This window comes from Oncorhynchus kisutch, linkage group LG6, assembly GCF_002021735.2.
Source record: "Oncorhynchus kisutch isolate 150728-3 linkage group LG6, Okis_V2, whole genome shotgun sequence".
Lineage (NCBI taxonomy): Eukaryota > Metazoa > Chordata > Actinopteri > Salmoniformes > Salmonidae > Oncorhynchus > Oncorhynchus kisutch.
In genome coordinates this window covers 69,958,554-69,973,774 of record NC_034179.2, presented here as the reverse complement: position 1 = coordinate 69,973,774, position 15,221 = coordinate 69,958,554, and the positions used below count along the sequence as shown (strand labels likewise).

General features: G+C 45.6%; 1 protein-coding gene across 1 annotated transcript in view; it reads left to right on the top strand.

Moving 5' to 3' along the window:
• Window positions 1–15,221, top strand: part of LOC109891919 (zinc finger protein 385C) — a 194,571-nt gene that overhangs the window by 83,580 nt on the left and 95,770 nt on the right. Inside the window, exon 2 of the mRNA XM_031827302.1 lies at window positions 6,321–6,662. Coding sequence (XP_031683162.1) covers window positions 6,321–6,662 — 342 coding nt within the window. The remainder of the gene's footprint in view (window positions 1–6,320; window positions 6,663–15,221) is intronic.

Below are 15,221 nucleotides of genomic sequence, written 5' to 3'. Positions count from 1 at the left end.
ACTATTTTTATATTTATGAAATTTCCTGAGGAGGATGGTCCTCCCCTTCTTCCACTGAGGAGCCTCCACTGGAGGACAAGCTCATTGTTATGGCTGGAACGGAGTCAAACATGTAGTTTCCATATGTTCGATGTGTTTGATACCATTCCAGTAGTTCCTTACAACGAGCCCATTCTCCTATAGCTCCGCCCACCAGCCTCCTCTGACACACACTCACACACAGTTTAAAACGTACTCAAATACAAACGCACACAAAAGCCACAGCTCTCCTGAGGGCTTGTATACCGGTGCCGGAGACTTCTATCAGTCTGAGAGAGGCAGAGAGCGAGGGAGGGAGAAACAGACAGAGAGAGAGAGGAGGAGGAAAGAAAGGTAAACTGCTTGGCTGGCTGTGTGCGTGGTTAGAATTCCTAATGAACATGTTTGTGAGTTTGACTGAGGAGCAGGCACCAGCAGCAGCAGACGAAGGGGACAGAGTCCTGCTCTGTGGCCTAGCCAGAGAGACTGTCTGGTGGTAACAAGATATTCCCCCTAACAGCCTGGTGATCATCATGGTGTCTCAGTTGATAGTGGGCTGTGATTGATGAATGATGTGGAAGTGAGTAATGTGAAAGATTGTTTTGCAGATTAGAATGGAAGTTGTCTCTCACACACACACACACACACACACACACACACACACACACACACACACACACACACACACACACACACCCTCCCAGTCAACATTCAGTGCATTGATACAATCAGAAAGATGCTGTTTGAATTTCCTGCTGTGTAACGGTCGGTTGGCTTGCATACACACACACAGGCTGAGCAACTGTGAGTGGCCTGACTTTCACTGAGCCAAATGACATCTGTAAACAGAGATCAGAAACAGAGCATCAATTCATGTGGGACTGCTTTTTTATTGACTTTGTTCCACTGGCTTTGGGTCGCCAGGCAACAAGCACAAACTGTCTCTCTCTGTTTCACCTCCCAACTATCCTCTGGCATTAACATGAGTTATTTCTCTTTCAACAAGGACTGAACAGAGTTACCTGTGTTAATTATTACTATGCTCATTAGAGGAGCGTATGCTTGGATTTCCAGTGTTACACCGGGAGAGCACAGAGACTGCAGACATCACACACCTCAGGCCTGTTACAGACGAGCTGGAATGACAACACGCCTCAGGCCTGTTACAGACGAGCTGGAATGACAACATGCCTCAGGCCTGTTACAGAAGAGCTGGAATGACAACACGCCTCAGGCCTGTTACAGACGAGCTGGAATGACAACACGCCTCGTCATACCACTGCCTTTTGAATCTGTCAACCTCTCTCTCCTTTTCGTTCTCTCTCTCTCTGTGTCCATCTCTCTCTCTCTCTCTCTCAATTCAATTCAATTCAATTCAAGGGGCTTTATTGGCATGGGAAACATGTGTTAACATTGCCAAAGCAAGTGAGGTAGATAATATACAAAAGTGAAATAAACTATAAAAATTAACAGTAAAATTACACATACAGAAGTTTCAAAACAATAAAGACATTACAAATGTCATATTATATTCTCTCTCTCTCTGTCTCTCTGTCTCTCTGTCTCTCTGTCTCTCTGTCTCATTGCATGCGTACCGTGAAATGTTTCACAGAGATGTTGAAGACGCTAATGTAGTTGACCATGTGGACGGCCGTGTGACGATGATGGCCTTAAAGCAGCAATCCGTAGTTGAAACAATGACAAAGAATGTGCCTCCCTGTTTCGGTAAAAAGTTGAGGGATGGGGCTGGAGAAATGTTACCACTCTCATAGACAGCGCTATGTATGAAAGGACTGACCATCCATGATATCAAAATTATAGTTTTAACACTGTTTTGAGGCCATATAGTGTTTGTTTACAAACATTGGAGTGAAACAAGCTTGTATTCTGGCTTCTGGTGGGGTACGACTGTTGAACTAAGCTGATGACGCATTTACAGTATAAGTTTTATTCTTTAAGAATCAATGTAAACATTTAACTCATTTATAAGATATATTCTGTAAGACTCAATGGGTACATATCATTCATTTATACGTCCGCGAAAATGAATGCAGATTGCCACTTTAAGAGTCTGCTTCCCATAGCAGAGTCACCTCCTCATCCTTATTGAAATGTCCTCCTTAAACATCACACGTGGTTATTATCTGGCTCTAGTCTAACACAAACAGCAGTGGATGCTAAATGGACAGGACTGTTAAATGTTCAACTATTGACATGGCTGGTAGAGGATGGGAGACAGGCGGGTGGGGTGGCATGGTGCTTATGTGGAGACATTCTCATGTTTCTCAAGCTAATATGACTCTTGTATGCAAGCGTGTGTGAGGGGGTGGGGGTGCGTGTGTGAGGGGGTGGGTGTGTGTGTGTGAGGGGGGTGGGGGTGCTTGTGTGTGTCTCTCTGCAGGCAGGAATTGTTGTTTTTATTTGTAGTTGAGGTCACCCTAAGTGTTTTGGGCAAAGGGGGTGTGTCTGGCTGGTTGTTTTTGGCGGTGTCTGAATGGATGTGTTTGTTTGTGATGTTTGCTGAATTGCGTACTACTTACTACTTATTCATGCAGAAGCGAAGTGGAGGTCAAACGTTTCTATTTGTGAGAGTGTGTGTAGTAGGGTGTGTTCACCATGTTCTCCGTGCTCTCTGCTCTCCTCAGGGTAATTTAAGAGGTGCTGACATGCCTCCTGTGTTTGTGTGGGTCTACTTGGAGGCCGGGTTTTGATTGCACCAGGCAGGAAGGGCCTGTGCCCCTACTCCATGCCCAGAGAGGGGAGCCTTGGGCTGGATGTGGGGAGGGCTACTCCTCCCTCCTCCTTCTCCAGGGTGGTAGTATTTCAGGCTCACTGGACAGCAGGGACAGGCTCGTAAATAGAGGTTTAATTGCTGAGCCGCTATGCCGGGTGAGCCCGGGTCATTCAGCGAGAGATCAGCTCCGTGATAGATGATCGCTAGGAGGGGGGGGGGGCATGCCACAAAGCGGAAGCAGTGTATGTCAAGGCTGGCACTGCCCGTTCTCCCCCTGCCACCCTCTGCCCCTCAGCCAGCATTCATCCCTCTCTACACAGCAGGCGCTACAGCCTCACACACTGCATAGGGCTGCAGTAAGAACATCTTCGGGCCTCTCCCACCTAATATCTCACACTGAAACAAATGTCTTTGGTCCTTGAGGGCCACCACCCAGTAGATTATTTTCAGGGGCCACAGATTGTGTTAGAGCTGCCCTCTAACATTCAGCTGTTGGAGGTGTTCAGTGTTCAGGGATCACCCACTTGTCTTCCTGCTCCTATTCTTCTTGCATGGTCATGTTAGCAGGAGTAGATGGTGTGGGAAAGAATGTTAGAGGGCAGCTCTAACACAATCTGTGGCCCCTGAAAATAATCTACCGGGTGGTGGCCCTCAAGGACCAAAGACATTTGTTTCAGTGTGAGATATTAGGTGGGAGAGGCCCGAAGATGTTCTTACTGCAGCCCTATGCAGTGTGTGAGGCTGTAGCGCCTGCTGTGTAGAGAGGGATGAATGCTGGCTGAGGGGCAGAGGGTGGCAGGGGGAGAACGGGCAGTGCCAGCCTTGACATACACTGCTTCCGCTTTGTGGCATGGTGTGGGAAAGACTGTACTGTACAATGTGTTTATGAATGAATAATGTATAGCTTTTTTAAGTCTTTTTTTTTCAATGGAGTGAGGGATGCTTGGTAGTTTGGCAGGGGTGTTTGGGTCGTGTGGTATAAGGACCCTTTATTGGCTGCCTCGAATGGCCAACACTCAAAGCTTTTTGAGAAAACATCTGATGGAGTCTTTGAGTGCTCCCAGATTGGCAATGTGAATAGCAGCTTTCATACCTCCTCTAATGTGTGTGTGTGTGTGTGTGTGTGCGCGTGTGCGATGTATGTGAGAGCGGGGGGATGTGTGTGTGTGTGTGTGTTTTAGAGGTTTAAGTGTGTATGTCTCCAAGGATTGGGTGTGTGTGTGAGTGGTTTGTGGGTATCCAGTACCGAAATACATGTAGGCGTAGGCAAGAGGCTTTCAGGGGGCTTTTCACATGTTGACGTCTCAATCCATCGAAGGGATTCTATAGAGCTGCCTTTTCATGTATTTATGGCAGGAGAGAGTAGGAGGGGAGGGAATAAACAAACACAGGTCTTTTCTCTCTCTGTGTGGATCTAGTCTGAAGGAGAGAACCCCCCCCACCCCCCACGTGTACCATAAGTGTTGAGATGTGTTCAGGCAGCCTTTTTAAATCACATAGCATTTATCTGTCTGGGAAAATCCTTTTTCTGTTCTGTTTTTCTGATATAATTATTCACTAGAGCCAAAAGGGTTCGCACCTCTTTCATAGGACAGTTTGTGTTGTGTTTCTGTAACGATTGGTACAATGCACTGGTCTTACAAATGCCTCAGACTTAACTCATACAAGGCCAGATGTACCAATACTTACTACCTGTGCTAAGTTTGCACCTGCTATTTTTAACAGGGAACGGATTACATAAAAACCATGCTAAAAAAGTGTCCCACTGGGCAGAGTCAGTTCAATGTCTAGTTTTGATTTACATTTGGTTGAGTTGTCAAGTAAAGTGAATTCAACATGTAATCAACCAACATTTTTTTCCCTGCCATTGGATTTAGGTTAAAAGGTCAAATAATTGTTGAAAAAAATACAAAATTCCCTTACGTTGATTACTTTTTGCAAATCCGGTCAGTTTTCTACCTTGATTCAACGACATCACATTGCATTTTTGGGTTGAAATGACTAGGTCATCACATTTAATTTTTGGGTTGAAATTACTTCGAAACGATGTTGATTCAACCATTTTTTTGACCTTATTTGCTCCTATCTCATTCCTTAGCACAGAGTGGACAGACAGTGGTACAGAGTCAGACAGACTACAGACAGACCTACTGTTAGAGCCTTTGTAATAGCAGGCTAGCACAGCAAGCAGGCGTGTAGTCACTCTGAGTGAAGCAGCTTGACTGACAGCACAGCATGCTCCTCAGATAATCCGAGCATAGCACTCTGTCTCCCCCCAGTGGTGCCGTACTGAACTGCACGGCCTCCTATGTTGTTATACAATCTATGATTAGTAGGGGATTGGGTAGTCCATAGGTAGTGAGTGTTCATGTGGGTGTGTATGGGTGTCTGTGTGTACAGTGTCTGTGTGTGGGGATGTACAATGAGTAGACAAACATTAAGAACACCACCCTTTTGCCCTCAGAACAGCCTCAATTCGTCCAGGCATGGACTCTACAAGGTGTTGAAAGGGTTCAACAGGGATACTGCCCCATATTGACTCCAATGCTTCCTATAGTTCTGTGAAGTTGGCTGGATGTCCGTTAGGCGTTGTGCCGTTTTTGATACACACGGGAAACTGTTGAGCATGAAAAACCCAGCAGCATTGCAATCCTTGACACACTCAAACCGGTGCGCCTGTCACCTACTACCATACCCCGTTCAAAGGCACTTAAATATTTTGTCATCCTCATTCACCTCTGAATGGCACACACACACACACACACATACACAATGTCTCAACTGTCTCAAGGCTTAAAAATCCTTCTTTAACCTGTCTCTCCTTCATCTACACCGATTTTGAAGTGGATTTAACAAGTGACATCAATAAGGGACCATAGCTTTCACCTGGATTTACCTGGTCAAGTCTATGTCATGGAAAGAGCAGGTGTTCTTCATGTTTTGTACACTCAGTGTATGTCTCTGCGAGGGTGTGTGGGTACTGACAGCCAGGGCTTTACTTCAGACAGGCCTAGGATCAGATGCCTCACCCACCTACACCGAACCGTCTGAATCAGAGTTCTTATTACGCCCCTGTCTTTTATGGGCTATTGGCTTTAACAGGGGGGCTTTGTGCAGAGACACAGAGGGCAGGGGAGAATCATTTCGGGAGGGCTCCATTGTTCCCAGCACATGTCTGTACTCTAACACACTGTTATATCACTGTGACACTGGGCACCTCAGACTCACAGAGCACTGCCTCTCTAATCCACTGGCGCTGGACATAAGCCTGGGACTGGCCCTGATCCTTCACCTCTGACCTCTTACCCCCGCTGGTCTGTTCTCGGCACCTTCTCTCTCATCCTTTCTGGTGTGTCTCATCTCGATCTCTTCTCTTTCTCCTCTCCTCTCTTTCTACATTTCTGTTCTCTCTCATCTCTGCCCTCTTCTCTCCCCTCTTCGCTCTCCTCTTCCTTGCAACTCTTCACCGTGTCATTGCAGTGAATGGGAATGTGTTCCCTGTCAAGTTACCTGTCAAAAGAGAAGGTTAACGGCACCATAAATAACAGATCCTTCTCTCCTCTCCCAGGAAGGAAGCGTCCGTTCAGCCCACCCTCAGTGTTAGAGATGGAGGAGGACAGGAGCGGGTTAGGAGTGGGGATGGGGTTGACTGTGGACAGCGAGGTGTGCTGTGACCCCCAGGAGGAGGGCGTAGTCCTGGGGGAGCAGCCAGGACCAGTTGGGGGTGCCCTGCCCTCGTCTGACCACAGCAGGCCCAAGAGGGAGAGGAAACAGCGCAGTTACACAGTGTGTGACGTGTGTAACATCCAGCTCAACTCCCCAGCCCAGGCCCAGATACACTACAACGGCAAGTCTCACCAGAAGAGACTCAAACAGATGAGCAACGGGAAGGTCCAGCACGGCAACACAGGTAGGACACCCCACCCACTTTCTGCACTACTCTGCAGCTGGACCCTACTCTACCCCTACACTGTTCGAAAAAAAGGCTCTGGTTCTGTGGCTGTCCCCATAGGGTAACTCTTTTCAGTTCCAGGTAGAACCCTTTGTGGTTCCAGGTGGAACTCTTTTGGGTTCAATGTGTAACCCCCTGTGGAAAGGGGTTCTACATCCTTTGAGAACCCACAGCCGAAGAACCATTTTTGATTCAAGATCGAAAACTTTTTTTCTAAGAGTGTACAGTACCCTACTCCACTATAACACTCTGAGGCGGCTCACCTCTGTACTCCCTTACCAGCCGAGGAGAGAAATGATAGTGTGCACACTTTTGACAAAGTGTGAATATGAGTTCTACCCCCCAATGACACGTCAAGCTGCATTATATAACCTAGTAAGGTGCATCGGTACTCTGTTGTACCTGTTTCATTATACGTTCAGTACATTCAGTACATTTTTAAGAGGACGCTGTGATAATGAGTATGACATGTGAACATGGAGAGCTGCTACAGATGTAGGATCTTAATTTGATCGCCCTGTTGCAGGAGAACTTTCCTGCAATGCAGGAATTGTATTTCAGGTGTAAAAAGGTTTCTGACGTTTGTAATTCCCACATTGAAATTTCAGACATGAGTTTCCTTTCAAAATAATAATAAATAAACCCCTACAAAAATGTTGATTCATAATAATCTACATAATAATTCACATTTCCTGTTGCTGCAGGATTATTTTCCTAAACTGGCTCAACCTGTATAGCTGTGTATGGAAGTGTGTATAGTGTAGAAGTGTGTATGGAAGTGTGTATAGTGTAGAAGTGTGTATGGAAGTATGTATGGAAGTGTGTATAGTGTAGAAGTGTGTATGTAAGTATGTATGGAAGTGTGTATAGTGTAGAAGTGTGTATGGAAGTATGTATGGAAGTGTGTATAGTGTAGAAGTGTGTATGGAAGTGTGTATAGTGTAGAAGTGTGTATGGAAGTATGTATGGAAGTGTGTATAGTGTAGAAGTGTGTATGGAAGTATGTATGGAAGTGTGTATAGTGTAGAAGTGTGTATGGAAGTGTGTATAGTGTAGAAGTGTGTATGGAAGTGTGTATAGTGTACAAGTGTGTATGGAAGTGTGTATAGTGTAGAAGTGTATATGGAAGTATGTATGGAAGTGTGTATAGTGTAGAAGTGTGTATGGAAGTGTGTATAGTGTAGAAGTGTGTATGGAAGTATGTATGGAAGTGTGTATAGTGTAGAAGTGTGTATGGAAGTGTGTATAGTGTAGAAGTGTGTATGGAAGTATGTATGGAAGTGTGTATAGTGTAGAAGTGTGTATGGAAGTGTGTATAGTGTAGAAGTGTGTATGGAAGTATGTATGGAAGTGTGTATAGTGTAGAAGTGTGTATGGAAGTGTGTATAGTGTAGAAGTGTGTATGTAAGTGTGTATAGTGTAGAAGTGTGTATGGAAGTGTGTATAGTGTAGAAGTGTGTATGGAAGTGTGTATAGTGTAGAAGTGTGTATGGAAGTGTGTATAGTGTAGAAGTGTGTATGGAAGTGTGTATAGTGTAGAAGTGTGTATGGAAGTGTGTATAGTGTACAAGTGTGTATGGAAGTGTGTATAGTGTACAAGTGTGTATGTGAGTGTGTATAGTGTAGAAGTGTGTATAGTGTAGAAGTGTGTATGGAAGTGTGTATAGTGTACAAGTGTGTATGGAAGTGTGTATAGTGTAGAAGTGTGTATGGAAGTATGTATGGAAGTGTGTATAGTGTAGAAGTGTGTATGGAAGTATGTATGGAAGTGTGTATAGTGTAGAAGTGTGTATGGAAGTATGTATGGAAGTGTGTATAGTGTAGAAGTGTGTATAGTGTAGAAGTGTGTATGGAAGTGTGTATAGTGTAGAAGTGTGTATGGAAGTGTGTATAGTGTAGAAGTGTGTATGGAAGTGTGTATAGTGTAGAAGTGTGTATGGAAGTGTGTATAGTGTAGAAGTGTGTATGGAAGTGTGTATAGTGTAGAAGTGTGTATGGAAGTGTGTATAGTGTAGAAGTGTGTATGGAAGTGTGTATAGTGTACAAGTGTGTATGGAAGTGTGTATAGTGTACAAGTGTGTATGTGAGTGTGTATAGTGTAGAAGTGTGTATAGTGTAGAAGTGTGTATGGAAGTGTGTATAGTGTACAAGTGTGTATGGAAGTGTGTATAGTGTACAAGTGTGTATGTGAGTGTGTATAGTGTAGAAGTGTGCATGGCGCTATATAGTCTTCCCTAGCCTGAGGCTGGACACAGAGGGAGGAGAACAAAGCTGAGTTAAGTCATTAATTGGCTGACTAATTAATTGCTGGTTACTTTAGATCGTTCTGGTCCCTGCTCACTCCGGGGTAGCTACAGCAGTGGCTGCAGTGGAGGTGCAAGTTTTCCCCGTAGATTTGAATATATAGTGAAACTGGCTACATGTTCAGAGGTGAGTCCTGTCTGTCTCCCACTCTCTCTTTACTTGTGACCCTCCTACGCAGCTCGAAAACACTCTGACAAACCTGGAGAATCTGCTCCCAAACACTCATCACTCACTCTTGAATATTCTATCTCTATTTCTCTCTCTCTCTCTCTCTCTCTCTCTCTCTCTCTCTCTCTCTCTCTCTCTCTCTCTCTCTCTCTCTCTCTCTCTCTCTCTCTCTCTCTCTCTCTCTCTCTCTCTCTCTCTCTCTCTCTCTCTCACACACATGCACACACATCTCTGCATGAAAACTAGTCTGACCCACTTCAGGTGCAGAAATCTCATACAAACAGCACATAATTACATAGCAACGGAGAGCACGGCAACGCTTGCCATGGCCACAGATGATTTGGCCCTGATTGGCTGCTGGCAGGCTGCTGTAGGCATGGTGGTGCAGTGTGTTTCTACTCCAACCCTGTAGGGGGCAGCAGTGGGGCCAGACCTCCCTTGAGATTGCCTGGGGAACCATGGAACATCTGACTCAGCACTACAGGAAAGTACACAAACAGTCAATAGTCATCCGCTTAGGTCGTTCAGATAACTGGCTTTGGCAGTTAGTATACACCTGTGATGGCTGTGTGTTAACACAATGTAGCAGCAGTAATCTGGGAAGCAGAGAGATCACGATACACACATACAAACATACCACCTCTCTCTTCTCCCATCTCTCTCTTACTTTCACTCTCTCCCTTCCCTTCTCACCCTCCCTTCACCCTCCCTCTCTCCTCTCCCCCCCTCTCTCTCATCTCCCCCCCCCCCCTCTCTCACCCTCCACCTTCCCTCTCTCCCCCTCCCTCTCTGTAGTCACACAAGGAATAGTCGGCTTAGTAATGCAGCCATGCTGCCTGCAGGTGTGTTGCTCCTGTGGACTTCCTTCTTTGCAGTCCTTCCAACTGTCCTCTTTTCCCTTTCCTGATTGCTTCATTGCTTCAGTGAGCCAGCACGCAGAGCCCAGCCCAGTGCCTTGTGGCCAGTCAGTCTTTAAGAAGGATGGGCAGAATGAGGCCTGACGTGGCCACTGACCATCACTGTCTAAGACCTGGGTCAGCTAGGGCATGGTCTGACTCAGACCAACACACACACACACGCACACACGCATGCACGCAGGCTTTGTCCCCAGCACCCTGGCACAGCTTCGGCAGCAGAGAGAGATTGGGTGAGAGAGAGAGAGAGAGAGAGAAGGGAAGGGAGTGTGTGTGGTGTACGGTGCAGATTCCCTCTGACACACAGTCACAATCATGCAGCCTTATCTGTGCTCACCTTCTGCTGACTCCCACAGGCCCACGGCCTCAGCTCACACACACACACACACACACATTGCAAACATGTGTGGATGTTTGCAATCTGTGTGGATGTTGAAGGGTGTGTGATTTTCAGTATGTAAATGTATATTCCTGTGTGTGTGTGTGTGTGTGTGTGTGTTTGTGTGTGCCTCCCAAAGAATCCTCTCCATGTCAGCTTGTGTTACCCTTCCTCTCTGCTTCACTGAACTGACAGAGAGTCCAGGCTTTTCTTCTCTCTCTCTCTCTCTCTCTCTTGTTCTCTCTCTCTCTCTCTCTCTCTTGTTCTCTCTCTCTTGCACACACAACCTCTCTCTCTCTCTCTCTCTCTCTCTCTCGTTCTCTCTCTTGTTCTCTCTCTCATTTCTATTTCAGCTGTATATGATGATACAACTTTACTTAGCGCGTTCAGGAATAATGCATTGTTAGTTGTTATAAGCAAGTATAAGCCCCTACTGTGTCTTCTAAATCAATTGAAATGTGTTATTTCTTTCTGTGTTATTTTGCTTTACATATTCTAAATGGCTACTATACTTTTTACGTTCCATGGTCCTTTTGTGGTCATTTCCAAACCCCTTCAAACTACTCCTATAACAAAATAACAACTGAGAAACACATGATGCCAAAACAAGTATTATTTATTAGAAAATATGATATGCAGACGAACAATGTCCTGAATGGGCACATTATTCCTGTATGGGCACGTTATTCCTGTATGGGCACGTTATTCCTATATGGGCACGTTATTCAGTGTTTCCCCTTGTTGGACCGACGGCGGCGGCGGGCTCTCTTCTTAGTTGAACCACGGGGGGTCACCCACACGGGGGCTGTTTGAGCATCTTTACAGCCATCTGTCTCCCTCTCAGCTCCTCTCTCCTTGTGTTCATCTCCACGGAGCTCTAATGCAACCATTATCTATGGAAAGAAAATTAACGTTGTCTCATTAGGAAAACAAATACGTATTTTAATTCGTGCTCCAGGGTAAAATGTATTGATAACATTGTGGTGTTTATAGTGACATGTACAGTAAGTAAAATGTCAGCAGTATATTTAACTATGATGGGTAAATGTCACTATTTGGACCTAGTCTAATGTTGTTCCTAAAGCCTTTCTCAGAACCCCTCATACCACCAAATCGTTCCTTCACATCACATTACCTGCAGTAGTCCTCGGACACTTAAGGTGTTCAGCAGGCCCACGCCATACAACCAGCAGCCAAGAGCCAGAAACATGCAGCCTGCAGCCTCTATCCTCCTCTCTTCTGCCCCATTAATCACGTCCACCATCTTCTTCCACACAAGCTCACTCGCTCCCGCTCTCTCCCTACTCCTGAGCTCAGCTACTCGGGTGCGAGGCGTTCTGAGGCTGGCCGTAGAACCACTGGTTGTCTGGTGCAAAGCACTAACGTCTCTGTATTTCTGGTCAATACTGTTTCTGGTTTGGGTGGTGGTGGCCTTGTCCGAGCCACAATGGCCCACAGGGCAGGAGCCCATCTCCTGTTTCTGTAGCATGAGGCAGCTTGATGTATCCGCCCTGGATAGGACACAAGTCTGTCGCAGGGCCTTACCCCGAATCCATCTCCTTAATGTGTGCCAAGCTGAGAGGCACCGGGTCCCATTTTCAGAGTCTTTGGTATGACTCGACCGTGGATAAACCACCCGACCTTCCAATCTCAGGGCGGACACTCTAATGACAAGACCACTGAGTCGTTTAGTATTGTTTGTAGCTACCCGGGTCGCAGGTGGTTCCAAGCTGACCATAACACAAGCCTCTCCGGTGCACTTGTACAAACTGTGTCCTGTGGTCTCGCTGGTGTTCTGTTTGGTCCAGGGTTGTTGATGGAGGTTGATGGTGCTGGTGTTCAGGTCAATGTGAGGCGTGCTGGCCCACTGCCTAATGCCGATGGGGGTTATCAGGGCGTCCCGAAAAACCGTGCCGTCCAGATGTTGTAATGCCAAGATTACATGCACCAACAAGTGAATGCTGATAGAGTACAAAGCCATCTCTCAATCAAGTAAACTGGCTGAGCAAATTCAAAAGGCAACTACTCTCTACAGTGGTAGGCGAGTTGTGGGGTTCAGAATGTTTGATTGGACTGTTGTGCCGTAGGTGTCTATGATGTCACAGGGGGCATCCAACATGTCACCTAGGTTGAAGATAACTAGCATGTCACCCCACCCTCCTTTATGACATCATCATTGAAAATAAGAATTTGTTCTTAACTGACTTGCCTAGTTAAATAAAAAGGTAAAATTGCGATATAGATGCGGTAAGAAGGTAAATCGAACTCAACCAATCATGACGCTTGCAACGCCAGGGATATGGGTTCGATTCCCACGGGGGACCAATACGGGGGGGGGGGGGGGGGGGGGGGGGGCTGATGGAAATGTAAGTCACTCTCGGTAAGAGTGTCTTCTAAATTACTATAATTTAGGCTTTTGTTTAAATGTGCTTTTCAGACCATGTAGGAGTATAATGCTTGTTTGAATGTCAACCCCAACACATGTTCATGTCATTGTTCCCAATCAACTGCATTACAGTCAAAAAACGACTGACTACCATCAATGATTTCTGTATGCGAGGTATGCTAACCAGCTTACACGAACGGGAGTTAGCATTAAACAGTCACTTCTTCTGAACCTAAACAGGGACAACTTCTACATGGTATGCAACAAAAACCGCCAAATATATCCAAATCGGACTTAAGTAACCACACTGTGGGTCTGTTACGATACATAAATCATGACGGGTTTGACGAATATCCACTTTGTTGGAACAGATTTGTTGAATGTGCCCAATCTGATCAATGCAGTGTCTGCTTTCCATTTACTGCATCTATGGTCAAGTTGAAAACCATAGAATTCATTTAATATGTAATGTAATGTTGTAAACTCTGGGGTTTCTCATCCTAAAGCTTGTTCTCCATCTTCCTTTTCAATGTTTTAAATGGTGAGCCAACATGTTTTGACCACTTTTATCTCCCAAACTAGTTTTACGTTGTCTCTCTCTTGTCTCTCTGCAGCAGATATATAGTGAGCAATATGTTTGGAACATCGAATTGCAATACATATCGAGGGTCCTTGGCAATTCCCAGACCTACTGTTCAACACTGCCCCATAAAGTACCAGCCACCATGGTCTCTCTTGGTCTGATTTGACCTGATGTCACTGGAGGGTGTGGCTTGATCTGATTTGACCTGATGTCACTAGAGGGTGTGGCTTGGTCTGATTTGACCTGATGTCACTAGAGTGTGTGGCTTGGTCTGATTTGACCTGATGTCACTAGAGGGTGTGGCTTGGTCTGATTTGACCTGATGTCACTAGAGGGTGTGGCTTGGTCTGATTTGACCTGATCTCACTAGAGGGTGTGGCTTGGTCTGATTTGACATGATGTCACTAGAGGGTGTGGCTTGGTCTGATTTGACCTGATGTCACTAGAGGGTGTGGCTTGGTCTGATTTTACCTGATGTCACTAGAGGGTGTGGCTTGGTCTGATTTGACCTGATGTCACTAGAGGGTGTGGCTTGGTCTGATTTGACCTGATGTCACTAGAGGGTGTGGCTTGGTCTGATTTGACCTGAATACACTAGAGGGTGTGGCTGCTCAGACCACAGTAAAGGCTGTGTCTGTGTCTGAGTTGCTATTTGTTATTTTCTGCTTGGCATATCTTTTTTCGAACTTTGAGAACGTGTGTGTGTGTGTGTGTGTGTGTGTGTGTGTGTGTGTGTGTGTGTGTGTGTGTGTGTGTGTGTGTGTGTGTGTGTGTGTGTGTGTGAAACAGAGAGAGAGACTGCCTCTATCTACCTCTTTCATGGTTCTGATCTTTCTCCTATCTCCACGGCCTAGGATAAAGCTTGTTGTTGTGATATGTGAGTCAGTGTGTGTCTCTTCATGGTCCCTGTCTGTCTCTATCTCTCTCTCTCGCTCTGTTTTAATAAAGCGTGAGGGATTGGATTAAAGGCTGGGATTTTCTACATGAATGCATTTGCGCATCTGCGTTTTATTTTTGTGCCGCCTCGCCATTTTCCCATTTTATTTATTCCCTGTGGAGGGAAATGACTTTCCTTGCTCACTGTGCCTTTGGACGTGTGTGTGGCAAGTCCGTCCCTGATTGGTCCATCTGAAGTGTCTGTCAATCTGTCATCTGTAGAAGACTCCAGTGAAAGAGTATCTCTAATATAATATCTAATACAGAAACCTTTCCTGTCTCCTCATAGCATATGCAAACACTTTGGCTGTGTAGTCTATCTGTGTAGTCTATCTGGCTGTGTAGTCACTGTCTATCTGTCTGTCTGTCTTTACTGTTTAACCATGTCTGTCTGTCTTTACTGTTTACCACTGTCTGTCTGTCTGTCTTTACTGTTTACCACTGTCTGTCTGTCTGTCTGTCTGTCTGTCTGTCTGTCTGTCTGTCTGTCTGTCTGTCTGTCTGTCTGTCTGTCTGTCTGTCTGTCTGTCTGTCTGTCTGTCTGTCTGTCTGTCTGTCTGTCTGTCTGTCTGTCTGTCTGTCTGTCTGTCTGTCTGTCTGTCTGTCTGTCTGTCTGTCTGTCTTTACTGTTTACCACTGTCTTGTCTTGTCTTGTCTTGTCCTGTCCTGTCCTGTGGAGACTAGGCTGTACTCACTATCTGTTTTCATCTAGTATAAATATCCAAAGCATATCCAAGGGTTTTGTTGTCACACAGCGCTCTTTCAAATTAACAGAACATTCTGCCACTTTCTTAAATGGCACAGAATATCAATCCCTGCATTTCCTCTGTTCCCTTTTTAATGCATT